This window comes from Protopterus annectens, chromosome 12.part0 (genome assembly GCF_019279795.1).
Source record: "Protopterus annectens isolate FY-2018-M chromosome 12.part0, PAN1.0, whole genome shotgun sequence".
Classification (NCBI taxonomy): domain Eukaryota; kingdom Metazoa; phylum Chordata; order Ceratodontiformes; family Protopteridae; genus Protopterus; species Protopterus annectens.
In genome coordinates, this window is record NC_056746.1 from 87,902,051 (window position 1) to 87,923,852 (window position 21,802).

General features: G+C 38.8%; 1 protein-coding gene across 3 annotated transcripts in view; it reads right to left on the reverse strand.

The window, feature by feature from the left end:
- Positions 1-1,910: 1,910 nt before the first annotated feature.
- The window catches only part of BRICD5 (BRICHOS domain containing 5), a 174,556-nt gene continuing 154,664 nt past the window's right edge, over positions 1,911-21,802 (reverse strand). For all 3 annotated transcript variants that reach the window (XM_044089101.1, XM_044089100.1, XM_044089099.1), the window contains one exon: positions 1,911-2,709. In XM_044089101.1, the coding sequence (XP_043945036.1) occupies positions 2,615-2,709 (95 nt within the window). In that variant the 3' untranslated portion in view covers positions 1,911-2,614. The remainder of the gene's footprint in view (positions 2,710-21,802) is intronic.

Consider the following 21,802-nt stretch of genomic DNA (forward strand, 5'->3'; position numbering starts at 1 on the left):
AGGGTTAGTAACTGACTGGTTTATGTTCACATAAGAACCTGGTTTATGTTCACATAAGAACACAAAAGCCATAAGTGCAAAGTTCGTACATAAACCTGCTGCTCTTTACTTTGCATGACTACATTTTTATAGTAACTTAAAATTCTCTTACACATTTTCACTCTTTTGCCAACAAAACTTTACAGCTTCTTGTGCTGCTTCATTGTCCTTTGTTTTTCTACTTCACGTCTGTCAAACCCTGTTTCCAGGCCTGTTTCTGTCATGTTCGTCTAATATTAACCTAAAATATTATGCAAACCAGAAGGTGCTCTAGCTGAGAATCGAACAGGACAACGTGTCACAGTAAGACGTTGTCCTGTTCGATTCTCACCTACAGCGTCTTCTGTGTGTAGACATGCGTGAATGGACATACCTTCGTTGAAGGTTGTGCATCAGGGCTGGCAACTCGGCACATAAAAATCTACTGCCAATCATTAGCAGACCGGAGTTCCGCTGTGGCAATCCCTAACCGGGAAAAGCCAAAAGACACAAACAAACCTTATAAAAAACATATCAAATGGTCCACCTCACAATGTATCCTTCTTACTACATATAAACTGTATCAACATTTTTTAAATTTGTAAAAACTGTCTGTATTGTAGATCAGGTCAAGCTTCACTATGTAATGTGGGCAGAAACCTACGGACAAATTTGTCAATTATGTCATGAAACACTCTTGTTCATAACTATATGTTCCAAATAGTGTTTTTTCTTCTGTATAATGCAGATCAGCCAGTACCTTGCATATGTAAAGTGAAATGTATATGTTTATACTGGTCTCTTCTTTAAAAACTGTGTGTGATGTGTTGCATTAGCCTATTATTTTTCTGCACAACAGCAAAACTGTATAAACAAAAACAAAACTGTAATTGTTATATTGCTGATGCTTTTTCTCCTCAAGCCTTCACTAATAATTGGCTTTACCGAGTCAGACTTTCCCAGTTAAGAAAAAATAAAAATTAAAAAAATAGATATGCGTATGCCATAATTCAGAAGAATTAGTTTGCTCACAGCAGCAAGAGGTTTTGTATCTGTAGAGCTGTAGAGTCTCTGATGCAGATTACACAGGTGAATGACCTGTAAGGTATTGTGGGAGATCTTAAGAGTAATGAGTGAACACAAGCTCCCCTCCTGCCCTATTCTTGGCTTTGCCAACCTTCCTTATAGCCAGATAAATGCTGTCCATTCTGCCTGATAAGCAACAAGCAAATAGGGTCACAGTTATGCTGATACACTCTTATATGCATGTTACACTTAAATACTTTTCTAGTTTTTCTTCATAAATAATCAGCATATTATATTTTGAACATTATATTTTCCTGCTTTTGCAAAGCTCTTGCATTTTATGTCATTCTATATAAACTGTATTCTGCACTTTCCCTCGAACATGACTGAAACATATCTTGTTTGGATCATTTGTGAAACTATTTACCAAACTAAAACTGCATGTTCATGTTACACATTCAAAAGGAGATTATGGCATTATCAGCGAGGACTGAAATATACTCTCTGAAGAATATGGAAATGCATAGATTTCTACTTTTGGTCTGACTGATGTTTCAAAATCCATGTGAAGATTTACATTTTTTGTACTTCAAACCTGAAAATAATTTGTTTCAGTAGTCAATCAAGCAAAGCAGTACATCTTTGTGAAATGGGAAGGAGCAGATGCACTCAAGAGTTAATCCAGCATTCAAGCATCATCCAGAAGATAGGATCGAACCCATGCCTTAAAGATAACAGGCAGTATAAATAACATTAACCGTTGTTTTGTTGTCAAGATGTCAAAGATTCAAACTACTGCACTCTTCCATGATACTGCTACATTATTCAAAATCAATGTTTTGAGAATTAAAATTCCAACTATTAACTAAAATTTGAACAAATATAAGGATTTAGTTTTATTTGTATTAGCATTTTTCAGACATAAGCTATTACAATAAATCAGTTCATTTTGAAAATTAAGCTTCTGTGAAAGAAACAGTGACTTTACATTACAGTTCCAAGCTGCTTAAAATATATTCAAAACATTTTCAGAAATGCACTTACTTATAAATCCTAACAATAATGAAAGAATCAGTAACAAATCTAGTAAATTAAGATACAGAAACAAGAAAAGGCCATTTAATCTGGTACTGAATATAGACCTTTGCTTTCCGTTGAATGTATATAAAATATTTCAAATGAAATAAATGAAAAAAAAAAAAATAGCTGAATTTAAACTTTTCCCCACTAGTTGTTTTAATATGGATGTCTCATACGAGTTACAAAAGCTTTGTGACAGTGGTGTCCTTCTATTAAATGGTACAGCTTGTGGTTCTGAAACTGAGCCAAGGCAGCAGTTAAAGTCACATGGCACATCCGTCTTGAGAATCAAACCTGCGATTCACAATTTCTTTTGTAGTTAAGGGGATGAACCACTTAACATAGCTACCTCTTACAAGAAAAACAATTACGACAACACATTTATCTTAAGCATTCATGTTTCTAGTCTTAAATTAATAAAATACAAAATGTAAATTCAAGTAAAAATTATTACACAACACATGGATACATCTCTATTTTTGGCAGACTCTTAATCCGGGAGATAATAGAAACAGACAGAAACACAAATGTTGTTTGGAAAACATATGTCAATGCAGAAGTAAATCAGTCTTTGTTTTGAAGGACCTGTAAAAGAAGGATAAAATATATGAATACTTAAATAAATAATAAACATGTTACAACTAAATGGCTAAATGGCCGATTTTCAATAAATGCTGGAAAAGAAATCATCAGAAGTTAAAATGATCAAATCAAGTTTAAATTAGATGTAACATATTTCAGTTGCTGCAAATGAGAAGTGAAGGCAAATGTCACCATGTATTTGTGTCTTGTAAAAGTTTTTTTTCTGATGCTAACAGGGTGCAGAGAGTTTTTAAAATATAACAATTGAAACTCAAATGGTCAAACAACAAATACAAATTCAGTTACAGTCAGATTTATAGTTGGGAAGTCTCAGTTTGTCAAATAGGGATATAGGGTGGCATTTTTTTGTGACTGCCTTTTTGTTAGTTTATTTATATTACATTTAGGCATATTATGGATTGTTTTGTCAGAACAAAATATTATGTACATTGTTTTTGCATCTTTTGCTTTTGGTTACTACCCTCTGTTTGACCATCAACCCCCTACTCGCCATTCATGCCTACTGCAAGAACAAGGAGTCATGGCTGCTACTGCATAGATCTAAAGATTTCTACAAATTTCTACACATCTATACACTACTGACATAAGGGACACCACAGTGCTTACTATAACAAGCCCAAATAGGAGGGGTGATCTATGCCTGGCTTATAAGCATCTGCAAACCCCACACTTATGAATCCCCTACTTATGCATAAGTCAAAGAGTACCAGAAATACAATGTCTAGGGACATGAATTTTGTCTGTGACTTAAACAGAACATGCTGGAGAGACAGATATGTGTCCCAGAGACTGCCCCTGCTATGGAACAGGCTTTCCATCCATGTGAAGCTGACTTTGTCTGTTACCTAATTTAAGCATAACCTACAAAAATGGACGGGGAATAGGAAATTCACATCAGGCCTGGCACCCATGTCCCTTATGGACAGAGGTAGCTTATAACTGCCTGGTCCTCAATGTCCTATTTGGATGAAGGTCATTATTATCCTTTCGGTAAAACTTGTCTAGGCTTAGAACGGCTCTCCAGGTCATTAGCCTAGTAACAGTATATGAATCTATGGATGTGTGCTTGCTTATACACACTTAGTATGCTTGGTTAAAGTATGTACATTTGTATTTCTGGGCCCCCACATCCGCCCTTTGAACATGGAGTACACAAATCTAAATTATCTTCTACAGGTGCCATTCCTTTAGTGGGAAGTGAATTAAATCCTCAACCTGGGATGAGTGATTGAACATGGTTTGCCCACTCGCTATCCTCATTCATCCGGCCTTTCCATTTCCCACACTGCTAATCAGATTTGTGCCATCTTTCTATGCCAGAGATCTCGATTTACATTGCGCTGTAGTTTGATTCAAAGTGAATGGTTTAGGATTGTGGTTTGGTTTAGGAGTGTAACTCTTACTGATGTTGAGTTTTAGTCCAGCATATGTTCATTGCTTAACAGTGTTCAGAATAGTAGTTTGCATGCTGCTACTGGTTTATAAGAACATTTTAACATGCAACTTAAAGAACCAGTTTTAATGAAAAATCTTTGTATTTGTATGACTTTACCCCATTTATTGATCTTATTTTGAGTCAACCTAATGCTACTAGTCTGTTAAGGTTGTTTTATTAAACATACTCATTTAATTTGTTAATTAATTTATTTTGTTTGTTAGCCTTAGATTTCATTGTACCAACTGTGGCTTAGGTTTGGTAATAAACTTCAATTTGGTATGAAACTTTGATTTGTTATTCATCAGTCTGTATCGTTAGTCATCTTATTCAATGGGTACAACAGTTGATGCCTCCCTCCACCATTTAACTGACCAAGTCATTCCAGGTCAATGGAACTGGCTTCACTAGTTTGTTTTCTGTCACACCAGGAGGTGAGGGTTAAGCTCCTAGGAATGGTGCCCTCATCCTGAGGAGGTCTGGTACTTTTCTTAGCCATAATTACCCTGTACAGTGTGTTGATGTGTAGATTAGATTAGAAGCGGCCTGAGCACATTCTTCACCCCTGTGCCCATAGTTGGCTATGACTGCCTGGTGCCAGCTTCTACCCCACCACCCACCCCCAGCCCAGCATTGTTTCTCAGTTCCAACCTCCTTCAGAGCTCAGTGAAAGACAATTTAGCAAGCTCCCCATCTCCAGGATAAGGACTGACATCCTCCCTACCGGTATTATCAAGCATCCACACCTTTAATCAAACTCGTATCACTTGAGCAATAGTCAGGGTTTTATCCCCCTATGCCACTGGTGCAGGTCTGCATCCAGTGGCTGTTGCATGCATGACCTATGCCACTTGTGCAGGCCTGCAACTTGTGGTTGTTGCATGCATTATAAACATTTGCCTGAAACATTCTACTAAAATCTCAGATGCTCCACCCACCAGTCAATAAGCTATCAGTGTGATTATCTGTTTGTCTTTCTACTGTTTAGTGAATTGCAAATTCATCTTCTTAAACAGACATGCCTTCAGATACTACAGCCTGTATTTTGAATTATTTCATGGGTATTATAAGATGGCTACCTTTTTAACATTTGATTCAGTCATTCTGTTTGGTAGGAGTACATTCAGGTTACTTCCTGGTGTACAGATTTCCGGGGTTACTATTTTGCCTGGCACTTTGCTGTTGCTCTGGCTTAATTTATGCAGAATTTGAGAGAAGTGTGCTTCTGCTGGGTCTAATGTGTGCAGGTTTGTAGTTTTCGTTTGCTCGTATCTTTCATAAGTATTACATCTCAGAGCTCTTCATTTAAAGATCGATGTCTGCTTTCTAGAATAAAACCAGATTTTTCAATTTGCTAATTGCTAACAATAAAGCTACTCGAATACAGAGTCACTTGAGATTTTTGTCAGAAATTTGCAGAACAGCAAGCTCTCATTTAGTCCACCTTCTCCCCATCGCACTGAGATATTGTAGATGAAATATAAATGTTAAATACTATTGTTAAACCAGACTTACGAGTATTATCAGTGAAGGTTAACAACTAAAATGATCTAAGCTTCTGAAGGCAGTACTTTAAGATACTTTAAGATAACTTTAAATGTTAAAGAGATGGGTAGATAATGGTACAGAGGGATAAGTCCCTTACTGCAGCCCAGATGGCCTGGGATCAGTCAGTTACTCAGTCACTGGAGAAACCAGTCAGTGAGGGTGAGAGTGAGTGGCTGACAGCAGTTAACCCACCTGGGTAGAGAGGCAGCAGGATCTATTGATCTACTGTACACCTGGATCCTAGTGGATTCTGGGTGCACAAGCAAAACAAAAAAAGGACACATAATTGTAATCACTAAGCAGCATGTACAGTATACACTGGAGATAGTTCCATGTGTAAAAGCATGTATGGCTCAACTACGATGGTTGTATGGATGAGGAAGCCCCTGGACCCTGGGGTAATATGGAAGGGAGACAGTGATCACCAGGCAGCAGAGAAAAAAAGGACAAAAACAAGAAATTGGTTCATAGGTGTGTACTAGGCTAATGGCCCTAGCCCATAGAAGTGCCCCTGCATTGTGCCGCCCAACGTTAGTTCCCAGTGCCTCCAACAAGTAGAGCCGCTGCAGTGATCCCCGAGGTGAACTTTCTATTTCCCATCCACTCATCAAGATTTCTCTTGAAGAGGGTCAGTGAGGTGCTCTGCTTGACATGTATGGTAAGTCTATTCCAGAGCATGGGCAGTCTCTGGGTTAAGAACCTGTCCCTCCAGCATGTTCTGTTGATTGTGGTAATGAGGTTGAGGTCTCTGAAGCATGTGGTGTGGAGGGATTTGGATTTCTTTAGATGTAGCATTCCTAACAGAGCTGGGTCAGACATGGCTTTGTAAGTCAAGCAGAGATCGCCTCTTAATAGACGATATGAGACAGACAGCTGGAGTTTTTTTCAGTCTGTCCATGTAGGACATCTGTTTAAGGCCTAGGATCCTCTTTGTGAGATACTTTTGTGGCCTTTCCAGCTGTTGCATGTGTCTAGTGAGGTACATGCCAAATAAGGCATTATACTCGATGACTGGCCTAATGAGGGAAGAGTAGAGAATGATGACCTCTTTCTTCCTGAATGCAAAACCCTTGGTAATGAGATGTGCCACATAGAAGAACTTTCTGACCACAGTGACAATGTGGTGGTTGAAGGAGAGGTTGCTGTCAACCTGTGTCCCCAGATCTCTTATAACACCTTCAGTGTTCAGTGGGCTCCCATCGATGTGGTAATTAGTGGGAACTGAGTTTTTCCCAAAGGGGATGACGACACATTTTTTGGCATTAAGCTTAAGGCCATGGTTTCGACACCAGTCATTGGTCTCAGTGAGGCCTTTCTGTAGGATGTCTACATCACTTGGGGAGTTAATACTGGCTCCCAGCTTGCAGTTGTCTGACAACTTGGTCAGCCAGAGTCCCTCTGTGTTGGTCTGGACTGCTGAGAAGTAGATACCAAACAGGAGAGGACCCAGGACCGATCCCTGTGAGACTCCACTCTTGACTTGTCGGCAGTCTGACTTGGAGTCCGTTACTTTCACACTGCGGGTTCTATCTTTGAGCCAATTTGCAACCCACCTAGTGATATAGGGGTTGATGCCTAGTTTGGTGAGTTTATCAATAATTCCTGAGTGGGGAATGGTATCAAAGACCTTGGCCAGATTGAGGTAGACTGTATGAACTGCCTTGCCCTCATCCACACCTCTGATGACAGACTCAAAGAAGTCAACTAGGTTGAGCAGGCATGATCTACCTTTCACAAAACCAAACTGTATGGGATCTAGAGTTTAAAGATTCCCTATATCCTTGTGTCCATGATGATGCACTCCATAGCCTTACATATCAGACTTGTCAGGCTAATGGGGCGATAATTCCCAGAGTCTGTAGTCACTCCCCCTTTATGGAGAGGGATGACTGTAGCACTGCTGCATTCAGTAGGGACAAGGCCTGAGGTGAGGCTGTGATTGAACAGGGCACACAGATGTGGTGCCATTTCACTTTGTAGTTCATGTAGAACACATCCAGGGATATTGTCTGGTCCGATGGCCTGGGATCAGTAACTAATATGTTATGTATAACATCTCATTGTATTATTTCTCCTGGTCATTGTAGGGTTGTCATGACTCTTACTATTAAACATTTTCAGGCAATAATTCATTATGGACAAAGGTTAGGAAATACATTTATTTTATCATAATTTCAATTGATCCAATTCATGACAGCTTCAAAAATGATACACCTTTCTTGGACATCAGTATAGATGACAACTAAAGTTTAACATAAAGTTTATATACATTATCTTGTTTTACCGACATCTACACAATCACTAGGGAATCATTTATAAATGTGTTTATTTTACCACCTCCTTTATCATATTGTAAATCAAAGGGAGGCAGAGCCTATTTCAGGAGCAAGTGGGCATTAGGCAGAAGACAATACTGAACAAGACACCAGTTCATGCAAGACACACACACACACACACACACACACACACACACACACACACACACACACACACACACACACACACACACACACACACACTTGCTCAGTTTGAGCACTGAGCATAGTTGAGACATAACAGCAAGCTGACCCCCCCCTACAGTAGGAACATGTGAACTCCATATAGACAGCACACCATATGGGAGTGATGCCAGGAATATTGCCAGACTAAGGTAAATGAGTTAAAAATGTAATCTACTTATTTTTCTTTCTCTTCTCTCATTTCTCTTGTTCATGTATAATCAGTGTATTGCTCTCATGGCTTAGGAATGTGTGACTTTTGTATTTCTGAATATAAAAAACAGGGAATGTAAAATTCTGAATATAAAAAACAGGGAATGATAAAGATTGTGCTGGATCTCCTGACTTACTGTCTTCTATTAAGAATGTAACAATGAATGGCCAGGAAGTCTCTTTGCAATGTAATTGCTGTAATCTCAGATTAATTCAATGGCATTCATATCACTATGACACAGAAGTGGAGTCAAAAGAAGGAAGCAGACTTGAAAATGTGGTTGTTATTTTGTTCCTGAAGAAATGTTGCCATACTGAGTAAACAAACTGGTTTTAAAAACTTTTTTTCTCCAGTATCAGGAAAATGATGTCAGGGGATGGCCACTGGGGGGGTTGAAAAAAGTATTATTTGTAAATGTGTTATGCTATGCTAGAACAGAGTTCATGTTGTCTTGTTTGTGGTGGACCCATCTGTTAGTATTAGTTGTTAGTTTATCTAACTTATGACATTTAGGGACAGTAGTTCTATAGTAACTGATAGCCAGGGAACTTGGGTATCTAGACCACAGGTATTGTTATTCTCTTTTATTTTATTTCTGCATGTTTGCCAACCTACACAAATTTTTTATCTGTATTTATACTGCAAAAGATCGCACAATCACTTTCGATGCAGAAGGCTGCGCTTTCTGTTCCCACATCAGGTAGATGGATTATTGACACTGCGTTGTAGCATGAGGGGGACATTGCATTCCTGAGTGTGTCATCCTTCAGATGAGACTTTAAACCTGGGTACCATCTGCTTCAGTTGGTGGTAGCTCGGGTTAATGTCAATGAACCCACAGCACCTACTAAAAATAGTAGGGAAGTCCCTTAGGTGACATGGCTAAGTTTCCCCTAGTAATATAAATACCACCTCAGGTCTCCCTTGAAAAGAGGCCACTAGTCTAGTGAGACTAATAAATTAACCTTTAAGTTGTTATGGCCGACATCCATTATTTATTTTATATCTATATCTATAACCATATATATATATATATATATATATATATATATATATATATATATATATATATGTGTGTGTGTGTGTGTGTGTGTGTGTGTGTGTGTGTGTATTTGATGCATTGTTGTTTATCTGAAAAGTGGCTAAGTGGTTAATAAGCTGTGTGGCACATCTCCCATTAGACTGCTTAGGTGTACTACCAGCAAAAAATATTACCATATATAATTTCATATTTGGATTCATTTAAGGGCAGCAGGTAACTGGAAGTCCCTGGACTGTTCCAGAGTGGTGGTAGTACTACAATGTCAGGAAGAATGCTGTGGGGAATTGGGGAATTCTGTCATTCATCCCTGGGTACTTTGTGTGTATGTGTGCCTCTGTCTGTGAGTGTAAATAATATTTTGTTTGAAAGGCAGTTATTATGGACAAAGGGGCCACTGGAAGATGTTAGTTCACAGGTAGAGTGGTGAGACAAGAGCCTGGGGTTGCTTGGCCAAAGACTCAGTTTTGTAAGTAGCTTGTGTGCCGTTCAGTCTGGGTATGGATATTGGAAGCCCACACCAAGGACAGTAGTGCATATTGTCATTGTGCTGTAGGGTCAGGTTGCATTTTTTGTGAATTAATCTTGAAATAGACATATGTACACCATCTTGCTATTATTTCATCGTTGGTTTGGCAGTGGTCAGATTCAAACTACATCAGTGCCAGCCATCTTGAGGTCACAGTGGGTGGTATCCTGGCATCTGGGTGTCACATCTTTGGCAGTGATGTCATTGCCCTATAACATTGGTAGCAGTGATGACAGCCCCCACCCTCTCGTCAAACTGGGAATCAAACAAGAGAGGACAAAGCATTGTGAAGCAACATTACCAACTGCTCTACAGCTCTGCCACTCAACAGTGGATACACCGAGGTCATATCCCTGGCTTACACAAATAAGTCAAATAATTGCTTTATGGTAAGTTAAACTAACACCAGTGGCCACCCATGCTGTGTTCTGCAGAAAGATAAAGCCTTTAATATGCCCATATGACCCATGTTCTATTAAGGGGACATGTGGTAGAAAGGACTGTGCAGGTGAGGATGGCAGTGAATGTCTGATGTGAACTTGTCCATCTTGGGAGGAGAAAGACTACTTAATAGCAACATTAAGAACCTGGTAAGCTCTGCATTGCAGGCTGTATATTACTTGACTGGAATGTTGCGCTTACACTTAAGTACGCATGCACCTCCCAAAGGCAGAAAATTCAGACTAAACCAATGCACAGAGTAAAACATTAAAACCCATCAAATGTAAGATCTACCAATTAGCCTAAGTCAGTACTTAATGTTGATTTCTATGGCCTTTTGTCCATGGGTGAATATTTGATTATATCAAGCTGTAGAACTAGCTTCTCCTGCATCTAAAAGTACAGCCTTTCCAGTCACAAACAAATATTTTTGTTATTTGAGATGCTTTTGTTTTAAGAATGTTAATGACATTAAATTTACAGATTTTGTCAAATATTTTGAATTCCAGCAGAGAAATGAAATATGTCAGTAAAAGAGACACTGTGTACAGCATAATGCCAATGTACGAGTTTATGTACTTTGAAAACAAGTGAGACTCACTAAAAGCACTTCCTGTTTTTACAATAAACCATACTGCATAACTAACACAAAAGGAAAATTCCATACTGAAACTTTAAAATATGTTGTTTCCTTCAATGTTCATAAGCTCTATTGAACTAATGCATCAGAATCACCCTGTTTCATATTATATTTGACTTTCTTTTACCCCAAAAGGCTGCCATGGGGCTGCCATATTTATGTCTGTTTGTTTTTCACAGTTTTGTCTTTCTCCGACAGTGCAGGTTATGTCCCCTTGTAATGACTCATCTTATATATAAGGAGTTATTCTCCATTTAAATAATGCTGTGACTCAGTGACTGCAGAGCTTCTAGAAGCTGTCACCTTATTTGTTTTATTCACTGAATAACCCTGTTATTTTTTTCTAACTCTTTACTTTATACACTTAAAACATATTCAAAGCAAGAGAGTTAAAATATAATATATTCCTGAAATAGCCAAGCCTGTAGTCCTTAAACAATTGCCAGACCTTCACCTTCATCTGCAACAACTGGAAAGGCAGCAGAAATACCTCGCTAAAAGAATCACAGGCCTAAAGCAGATGCCCTATGCTGACCGTATAAAAAAACTCCAGCTATACTCTGTCGCATATCGTCCTCTCAGAGGCGATCTCTGCTTAACATACAAGGCCATGTCAAACCCAGAGCTGCTGGACATGCTACACTTAAAGAAATCCCAATCCCTCAGAGCCACATACTCCAGAGATCTAAACCTTGTCATCACAATGAACAAAACATGCTTGAGGGATAGGTTCCTGACCCAGAGACTCCCCAGACTCTGGAATAGACTGCCCATACATGCCAAGCAGAGCACCTCTTTGGCCCTCTTCAAAAGGAACCTTGACGATTGGATGGGAGATAGGAAATTCACCCCGGGGATCAAGTCAGTCACCCTGCTAGACAGGGGTCCAGAGAAGTAAATATTGTGGGAAGAAATAGCCAGGGAATTGTTATGGCTAGGCTTGTATATGCCCTAGGGTCGATAGCCTAGTACCAACCTATGAACCTTCCTCCATACTCTTCCTGAGATGTCAACTCTGTCATGCAATGTAATAGACCTGGTATTAATCGGCTCTACAATGCTGTCACTTCAAAACAATGGTAAAGTTTACAACAACCAGTTTTGTTTTTTCAGACTGTCCTTCAATTATACATAAAAGCAACACTTCGCTGAACAAAAGTGAGAATACTTAACAATCTGTTTATCTAATGCTGTGGCATAACTAACTCATCCCTGTTCTTGACACAAAGATTTTCTCCAAAAACTAACTCCTTGGAAAATGGTTTCACTGTATCTAAAACAACTAAATGATAACAAAAGTCCCAAAAGAAAGTGGTAACAAACAAAAATGAACTTAAAAAAAACAATGAATGAGAAAAGCAAAACTGAAGATTTGTTGTATCACTGTATCTGTTAATAGGTATACTTACTTGACCTAAGTAAGACTCCCTCAAGATATAAAACTTTAGATGGTAACTAATATTAAAGGACCATTATGGACAGAAACTGGAAAAATGCATCTATTTTACATTGTCATGGAGTTCTGCACAATTCAAACCTGTATGCAACGAGATAGTTAGATATTTTAACTAAGTTTACAGGAATAACTACAGTGCTATTACAGCTATGTTCTACCTCTTAAATATTAATGCAAATATGGAGCATGGCCTTACACAGGTGCTATCTTCCTTGACATTACCAAAGCTTTTGTTAATGTCAGTCATAATCTGCTCTTACAAAACACATTCATATTAAAGTTTCTCTAATGAAGTATGCTCCTAATTCAAAATCTATTTATCTCACAGAAGATTTATAGATACATTTGGATCTAATTCATCTACCACAGGTATACCCCAAGGATCAGGTCTCAGACCCCTTCTTTTTTTCCCCTTTATTAATGATCTTCCCACTGACCTACCAAAGTCTAATCTTCTATTTTATGCTGATGACATAATTTTACTCATCCCACAAAAACAGCTCCCCAGTTTGTAACCATCTCTGCAGTCTGAATTTACTAGCTTACAGAACTGGCTTTCTCATAACAAACTGCAAATCAATGTCAAAAAATCTAACACTGTGCTTCTCTCTACTACCCAAAAAACTCTCCAAAGTACCTACTAACCCATTAAACATTTATGACCCTTGAGGTAATATCACATCCACTATCGCACAACAGCACTGTCTAGGCATACATATTGACCGTACTCTCTCCTTCTATCCTCATACTGAGATACAATGCCAAAACAAAAGTTTCTCCAACAACTTAAAACAGTTTGCAAATTCTCAACTCTTCTCACTCCAGATGCCTGGAGAGCCATAGATCTCAAAATATTCATTCGCAGATTATTATACAGTCTCCACAGCTCTGTTTTCAGCACAAATCAAAACTCCTCACCTCTTCAGAAAATAGAGAACAGAACTCTAAGATTTTTACATCTAGTTCAATGGAAACAGCATCAATGTGGCATAAAATCTAACTTATTCTCCATCAAAGAAGAAGTCTCCTTTCTAATTAATCCTCTAACCTTTAAACTACTCAACTCCTCCCTCCATTCTAACACTTCACATCCACTCAATCGAATATATTCTTAGAAGCTATAAAGGTATTCTACAAAGACCCTCCTATTAATAAACCCTGGGCAAAAACTCATTTTGCAAAAGTTTCCCCTTCATTTTGGCACACCCTCCTTAATTAAGATAGACCACCTACCTCAGTTCCATAAGCTGCTAAAAATCCCACCCATACAAGCTTCCCAAGTATCGTTTCAATGACAACGGATAGCCTTATGTTATCTTCCACTCTTTGTAGCTGACCCACAAAAAATTCCAATAAAATCTATGCTCGTGAATTAATTATTGTTTAAACCTCTACATCAACCAAATACTTCCACTGTTCTTTCTCATTTAATGTTACATAACTATGCATTTTGCCTTTATGTCATGTCCAGATTTTATATTGAACTTTGATTGTTTTATATCTTTATTTTGACAACTCCAAGTATATTTCTTTAAAATTGATAGAAATATTTTGCTTCATTATTAATGTACTAGTTGCAAATGGCTTGTGGCCCTGGATGCAACTGAAAAGGTTTTGCAGGCCAGCCCTCTCTTACATATAACAAAGTAAAATAAATACAATAAAAATAATAAAAAAAATATTATTATTATTTTGCTAAACCTGAATTCCCTTGTGGGAGCTGACATCCTGATGTGATCTTTTTTCTTGCTCTGCTACTTTGGCCTACAATGCATTGTGAGGACACAGCTGACACAATTACTTTAGTCTGTCCTGTCAGATCATAATTCCATTCACTCAGAATGGAACTAGTAAGAAATGCTGTTAATTCTGAAAATCCACAGTAAAAGTTAGCAGCTGATTTGCAGTGACTCTTACATATTTGTTTCCTACATATGTGTTATAACGATTTGTAAAAGGTACTTGCAGAAACATACAGAAATATCTTAATGCAAATATGGAGCATGGGCTAGCAGGCAGTGTAGCATTTCTAAAAAATGGAATTCAGTAAGTTTCAGGTCCTGTCTTTGTCCCACTTTCCTTCCCAGAGTCAGACAGATTATTATATTTCCAGTCCTGCAAAGCTCTGCTAATTAGGGAAGTTGATGTCTGTGATTATCAGGATTCTTCATCTTCAGATTACATAAGGCTCAACAGCTTTATGGCGCAAAGGCGGAGAAAGAATACATTTGTAAATTATGTTACACAGCAAAAAGCTGTGACTTTTTAGCCTGAATAGCTTTATGATGCCATTGTCTATGAAATAACAAGCAATAGCTACATGAATCTCTTTGTGTGTGCTCTGCTTGGCAAGAAACTCTCAAATGTGTCTGGCAAAATATGTAAGCGCAGTGGAGATTAATTCCTAAAGAAAGTATCATGAGAGTTCATTTAACTACAGCATAGTATGTGTTGAGGAAGTTGACGAGAAGAGAAATGCCACCATGGGGAAGAAACTACTAAATCATGCTTTCTTAATCTACATAAGTATGGGGATCATTCTATAGGGAAAGAAATACACAGTGGATAAAGGAAATGTGTTAAGGGTATAGTTGTCAAAGAGCCATACAGAATAGAATGTCTAGCCTAGATTACAAAGGCTGAGACGGATTACTTCCTCAAACAATGTGACAAAAAAAGGCAGGAAAAAATGGAAGCAAACAAATTAAAAGGCACTGAAGGGATTCTGGGTGTTAACTAACGTCTAGGTAATGTTTTGGGGAGTAAAAATAACCATGGGATGATGTTAACTGTTGTGGAGAGAGGACTATAAAAATGTGCACAGTTTGATCATATACCATTCATTCTTCAAAACTGTTCATGATGACAGTCACGGATAAATACAGTCTCAACATATTTTTTTCTCCTTGCTTGACCTCACTGGATGGGCTCCTCTGCCTACATCCAATAGGCTTATGAATTCTGGGAGGGGGGCTGGGAACCAGACATTCCCAGAGCAGGCAAGAGCTCTACACCCCATTCACTACATTCTGGGAATTCCAATCAGCTCCCCATCCTCAAGCAAGAGTTGGGTGGTAGGAAGCAGGTCAACTTGCTGGTTCTGAGTGACAGCCTACCATCTCCTCTGGGTGTTCCCCCTTCCCCTCACCAGCTTTTCTAAGTTGCAGTACTGCTGTCTTCCAAGGGGAAGCATGCATCTGGATGCTGATGTCCCCTTAGATTGCACTGCGAATACACTTGGACAGTACAGGCTCAGTGGGCACCAATACATCTGAGTGTAACACCTAGTACAACTGCTGAGTTTCACCCGAACTACCTCCTTACCCCCAAGACAGGTGAGCCAGCAGCATTGCTCACTTTTGTCCTCCTCATACAGGTATCTGAGCCAATAATCAGTCTGCGATCACCCATACTGTATTTAAGGCTTTACCCTCTGTGTCAGACATTTTGAAAAGATTTTGATATTGTGCATGACAGAAGTCCTACGACTATACCTATACAAATACGTAGATAAAGGGTCTGTAGCTACACAAGTACATAGCAGAGAAAAAGAAAGACCATTATATATGAAACACAAAAATGAGTACAAAACTGCATGTTTTTAAAAACATTTACTGATGTTCATAAAGGGTAAATATAATGTTTACAATTCCTCATAACTTGTAGTACACTCAGGCAGTGTAGTAACTGCGTTACACTCACAGGGAATGCACTATAACTCAGCACTACAAACTCTGTTTGTGAAAGATATAAATATTTGCTGCAGATGGATGTATTGTCCTCCCAAAGAAAACACACACACACAACACACAACACACACACACACACACACACACACACACACACACACACACACACACACACACACACACACACACACACACACACACACACGGCCCATGTCAACTTACTGAAAACTGATGCAGTGAAAGTCATAACAGTGAATGTACAATGTTGAAATCAAAATACCTGCTCCACAATATGTGTTTAGAGAGCTGGACTTGCATCCCTTCCCCAGACCCACATTAGGATTCATTTCTGAGTTTCACTAATGGTGGAGTGATAAGGTTTGTTGACTGGCTGTACAGTGGTGCAGTGTACATATGCAGGGCATGTACGCTACTATCACTCACAACGGTGGTGATGCTGCCCCATCACTGTTCCTGGGAATTATAGACCCATCAGCCTAAAAAGTATCATTTGCAAGGCAATGGACTTGATTAAGTATGACAGTAAGAAACTCATCATAATGAACCCACAGCAGACTGGTTTTAGCAAGGGTGGATGCTGTCTAATGACTCTGGTTAACCTCTTTGAAAAGATAATTCAAGTTGTGGACAACTGTCATTCCATTCACATGGCGTACCTTGACTTGGCTAAAGCTAACACTTTCCCATTTGCGAGTATCACTTTAAGCTTAAGACACTGTATATAAACCCCTGAGTGGTTAAACGGATAGCCAACTGGCTGAAAGACAGAATCCACGTGGTTAAGGTGGCAGGTGCCTCATCTAAGAGGATGAAAGTAACCAGTGGTATCCCTCAGGGATCTGTTCTTGGAGCCCTCCTGTTTGATATATACTTTTAAGACCTCCAGACCACTAGAGAAGACCTCTGGCTGACAATGTTTACTAATGACTCCAAACTGGGAGTCATCATCAGATCCTTCTCTGGGACACTACGCTAGTCAATATCCGATACTCCGGAAACATGCTCAAATTAAAAAGTACAATATTGTCACATTTGGGAGACAACTACTCCTCCCCAACTTATCACACAAACAACACCCCACTTCAAAAAAAGAAAATGTTGCTATGGACCCTGTCCTATCTTTCAAGCACAATACAACAATAATAGTCAGGGATTCATTCTATTTTAGCACAACTTGTAGGAAAGGGAACATCATCCACGTTTACATGTGGCATTGTCCCCTTGTATTCAACACTGACTAAGCTAATCATTGTAAAGTAATGCATCATTTGGAGTGCAACCTACTAAGACATCAAACAACTGGAAACACTTCAAAGGTTTCTGACTAAGAAGGTGAAATATTTAAAAACACTGAGCTACCAGAAATCACAAATGAAATAGTCCCACACATACCAGAATCAGGGATCTGAACCTCCACCAGAAAACAAACTGAACAGAGCAGAGAGACGATGTATTACAAAGTGCCTCCTGCAGCTCTAGGAATGACTCCACCTACCAATTAAACAATGTGGATGTCTAGCATCTAAAAACCTGAATGCTGATTGGTCCAGAAGGTCCAATGCATGGACTAACGACTGGGTTATAGAAAAAGAAGTATAAATGCTCTCTGATTCCTCATTATTACTAGTGAAGATGTGCAGGCTTAACTGCTAAACTCTGGCTTCAGCTTCCTGCCAGGTTTTTTGATTGGTTTCTCATGGCTTCACTGACTTTAATATAAAACATCTATTCCTTTAATAGTGAACCAGTTCAAGTACAAATAGCAGCTAGACTTTGGCTGTCACTATGCAGGCAGACGAGTGATAATTGACATTCCATGAAGCAGTTTTGTAAGTTTTTATACATTTTCTTCATTTTTACATCAGGCACATTGTTTACAGGTACTCCTTTTTTTATTAATTTTAACTTTAAAGAAGCTGCACCCTCATACTGCATTGCCCAGACTGCCACACTGATCTTCTTCTTGACATTTCTACTGCCAGAAGTAATGTCTCCTGGGAGTACAGAAATTATATGTTACATTACGGGAAGGTAGAAAGGGTGGCAGCAGACACTACTCCACAGAAACGATATGTTGTCGTTACATTAAGGGAAGGTAGAAAGGGTGGCAGCAGACACTACTCCACAGAAACGATATGTTGCCATTATATTAAGGGAAGGTAGAAAGGGTGGCAGCAGACATTACTCCACAGAAACGATATGTTGTCATTATATTAAGGGAAGGTAGAAAGGGTGGCAGCAGACACTACTCCACAGAAACGATATGTTGTCGTTACATTAAGGGAAGGTAGAAAGGGTGGTAGCAGACACTAGTCCACAGAAACGATATGTTGTCATTACATTAAGGGAAGGTAGAAAGGGTGGCAGCAGACACTACTCCAACAGGAGAAAAATGAATGGACTACAGTACGATGCTGAGAAGGAAACAAAGGAGAGAGAAGTAAATGTAGAGGGGAAACTGACAGGAGTTCTGTAGTAGTTTTGGTACATTAGTTTGACATTACAACAGACATAATCAATCAAAGCGATAAGATAAAAAAAGAGGCAGGGAAAAAGAGAAGGAGAACCCCATAGTTTGTCAGGGAACCAAGACTGTAGTCAATGTACTAGTGATCAACACTTGTTTGTACAATAACTAGTGTGCAACTGGTCAGTTTCGTCTCAGAAAAATGGATTACAGGAAAAGTGGGAATTTCTCCTTTCCCCATGTTGGTGGGAGCTTAGAATTTACTATATATATATATATATATATATATATATATATATATATATATATATATATATATTTATTTATTTATATATATATATATATATATATATATATATATATAGTGGGGGTACTGGGGTGCAGCCCCCTACACTGGAGATTCAGGTGAGACTTGTCCCTCTTATAAAAATGCTTTTGCAAGTTTTGCTCATTTGTGATCGCATTTGTATAGGGTGATCCCAAATAAGCTGCCTTCTTAACAGGGAGACCGTTTGTCAGAGGAGTGCAAATAAATGTGTGTGGAAAGGAAAAGTAAGACGTCAAAAGAAGAACAGTAAGAATTAGGTACGGAAAATAGATTAAGCAAGCCCTGTCGATAGAAGGGAACAGTATGACATAAAAAGCAGGTTCATTTTGTTGTTTACTACATACTTAAGTGACTGAGCATTACCACTAAGAAGCAAGAGTTGAGGTCTCTGTGAGCTACAACAGAAGGTAAGAGTGCTAAGTGTATGCAAAACACCACAGAGAGGGAACAGGTGGCTGAGACAATTAAGGTTAATTTAAAAACAAAACAGCTGATTAGTTGCTACACTGCACAATAGCAAGTACAGTCTAAGTGGCAGAGGAGAAATATAATGGAAAACGGATGCATTTAACTTGAGAAGGGAGTTCATGGAGTCCTAAAAATCAGGTATGTGAGATAGAGACAAGACACAATTAGAATGTAAGGCGCTGAAAAAGAAATGTGATGAGGTTATGACACCAACAGCTTCATGTGAGACTTTGTGGCAGCTGCTTGACACACCTGTGGAGAAAAGAGCAAGAAATGCTGTTCACACTGCATACTAGTAGAACAGGTGACACTTCACAATGCAGCTGATTCCAGTGACAGTGAGAACAGGTGCCATGTCCCACTGCAGCTGATTCCAGTGACAGTGAGAACAGGTGCCATGTCCCACTGCAGCTGATTCCAGTGAGAACAGGTGCCATGTCACACTGCAACTGATTCCAGTGACAATGTGAACAGGTTCCATGTCTCACTGCAGCTGATTCCAGTGACAGTGAGAACAGGTGACATGTCACACTGGAGCTCATTCTAGTGACAGTGAAAACAGGTGACATGTTCCACTGCACCTGATTTCAATGATAGTGAGAACAGGTGCCATGTCCCACTGTAGCTGATTCCATTGAGAACAGGTGCCATGTCACACTGCAGCTGATTCCAGTGACAGTGAAAACAGGTGCCATGTCTCACTGCAGCTGATTCCAGTGACAGTGAGAACAGGTGTCATGTTCCACTGCAACTGATTTCAATGACAGTGAGAACAGGTGCCATGTCACAATGCAGCTGATTCCAGTGATAGTGATGTTTCAGTGTCATAACTCTAAACCAGTAAAGATTCATTTGAAGGAAGTGATGAAAAGTCCATGGAAATTCAAGAAGAACTAGACATGAAACTATTAAGGATAGGTAGGGAAGTGACATACGTTCATAGGATGTTATAGGCTAATGACCACAAATGCCCTTACAAGCATAGCTGCGTATCCCAAACCATCTGGATCCTGAGTATCATGGGTGTTTGTATAGGGAGGGAGGGCATGTTAGTAGGGAAGTAACTATGGATTTGTAGGAGGGTGTTAGTTCAGAAAAAAAAAATAAAAGTTTTATCATTAGATCAACACAATATTAATTCAATTTGCCTACAGTTGTGGCAAAAAGTAAGATGAGGTACATGAGAGGGTAACCTTGATTCAGGGCTAGGTGTACCAGAAGGTAGGGTTTGCAGTAGGAAGGTGTTCAGTATAATACTTACTGTGATATGATCAGTGATTGATTAACATAAATAATCATAAAATATTTCCCAACATTGCAAATTAGTAAGGAAGCAAAAGACCACGTTTGACAGCCGAGGTTTTGTCGAACACATTAAATGAATACAACTTTGTAACTCCTCTAATATTCTACAGTAAGTGACAGTTTGAAGTTAAGTAGTAGGACTCATCAACGTGAAAAGTCACAGACTCCTGAGGTATGCAGTATAACTAATTTAACCATGTTGCACTCTGCAGATAGCAGCAACTACGAGTGTTTAAATAAACAGACTGTGGAGTAATTATAACCTCAGCATAATGAACTGCGACAAAATAAGTTTAAAGAGTATTCCCAGGTGATAAACAGCACATATGGCTGTTTTAGTCCCGTGTTTAACAGTGCAGAAAACAGCACAAAGCACATGTCAGTTATATCAAATGTGTCAATCAAAACGTCACCAGCACATTTTTGAAAAGTATCAGCTCAGAAAGTGTATAATGTTATCTGAAACAGAAAACAGATGTCCAGCAGAACAACCTTATTGTAGGAAGGCATAAGATATGTAAGAAATGATTCTGAGTTTAGGTTTGTTTGACCTTTGGAGTTTCAAGTTCTGTGAATGTAAATGGTACTTACTAGCAGAGAAGAAATACAACCCACTGTGCAGTTGTCAGAACACAAGTATCTGCAGTAGCCACTATCAAGTGTCTGAATGTAATCTCCCCTCTATTTGATATTTATGTACAGTAATTCAGGAAAAAGCTTATGGGAATAGCATCTAATGCATGTATTCTGGATTGGCGTGAATTTGCCAGATGCATACAAGCCCTAATTTTAACAAAGATTATTATTATTTTTTTTTTTTTGGTAGAAAAACAAAGACTTTGGCAGAACAAACTAAGTCTCGTTTATTATTTATTTATTTATGTATTTTATTTTACATTTGATAACCAGGAAAGTCTGAGTGGACACAGGTCCTTTTTCAGCGGAGGCCCAGGGAGAAAAGCTCCACATACGAGATACAAGATACAAATCAACTTCA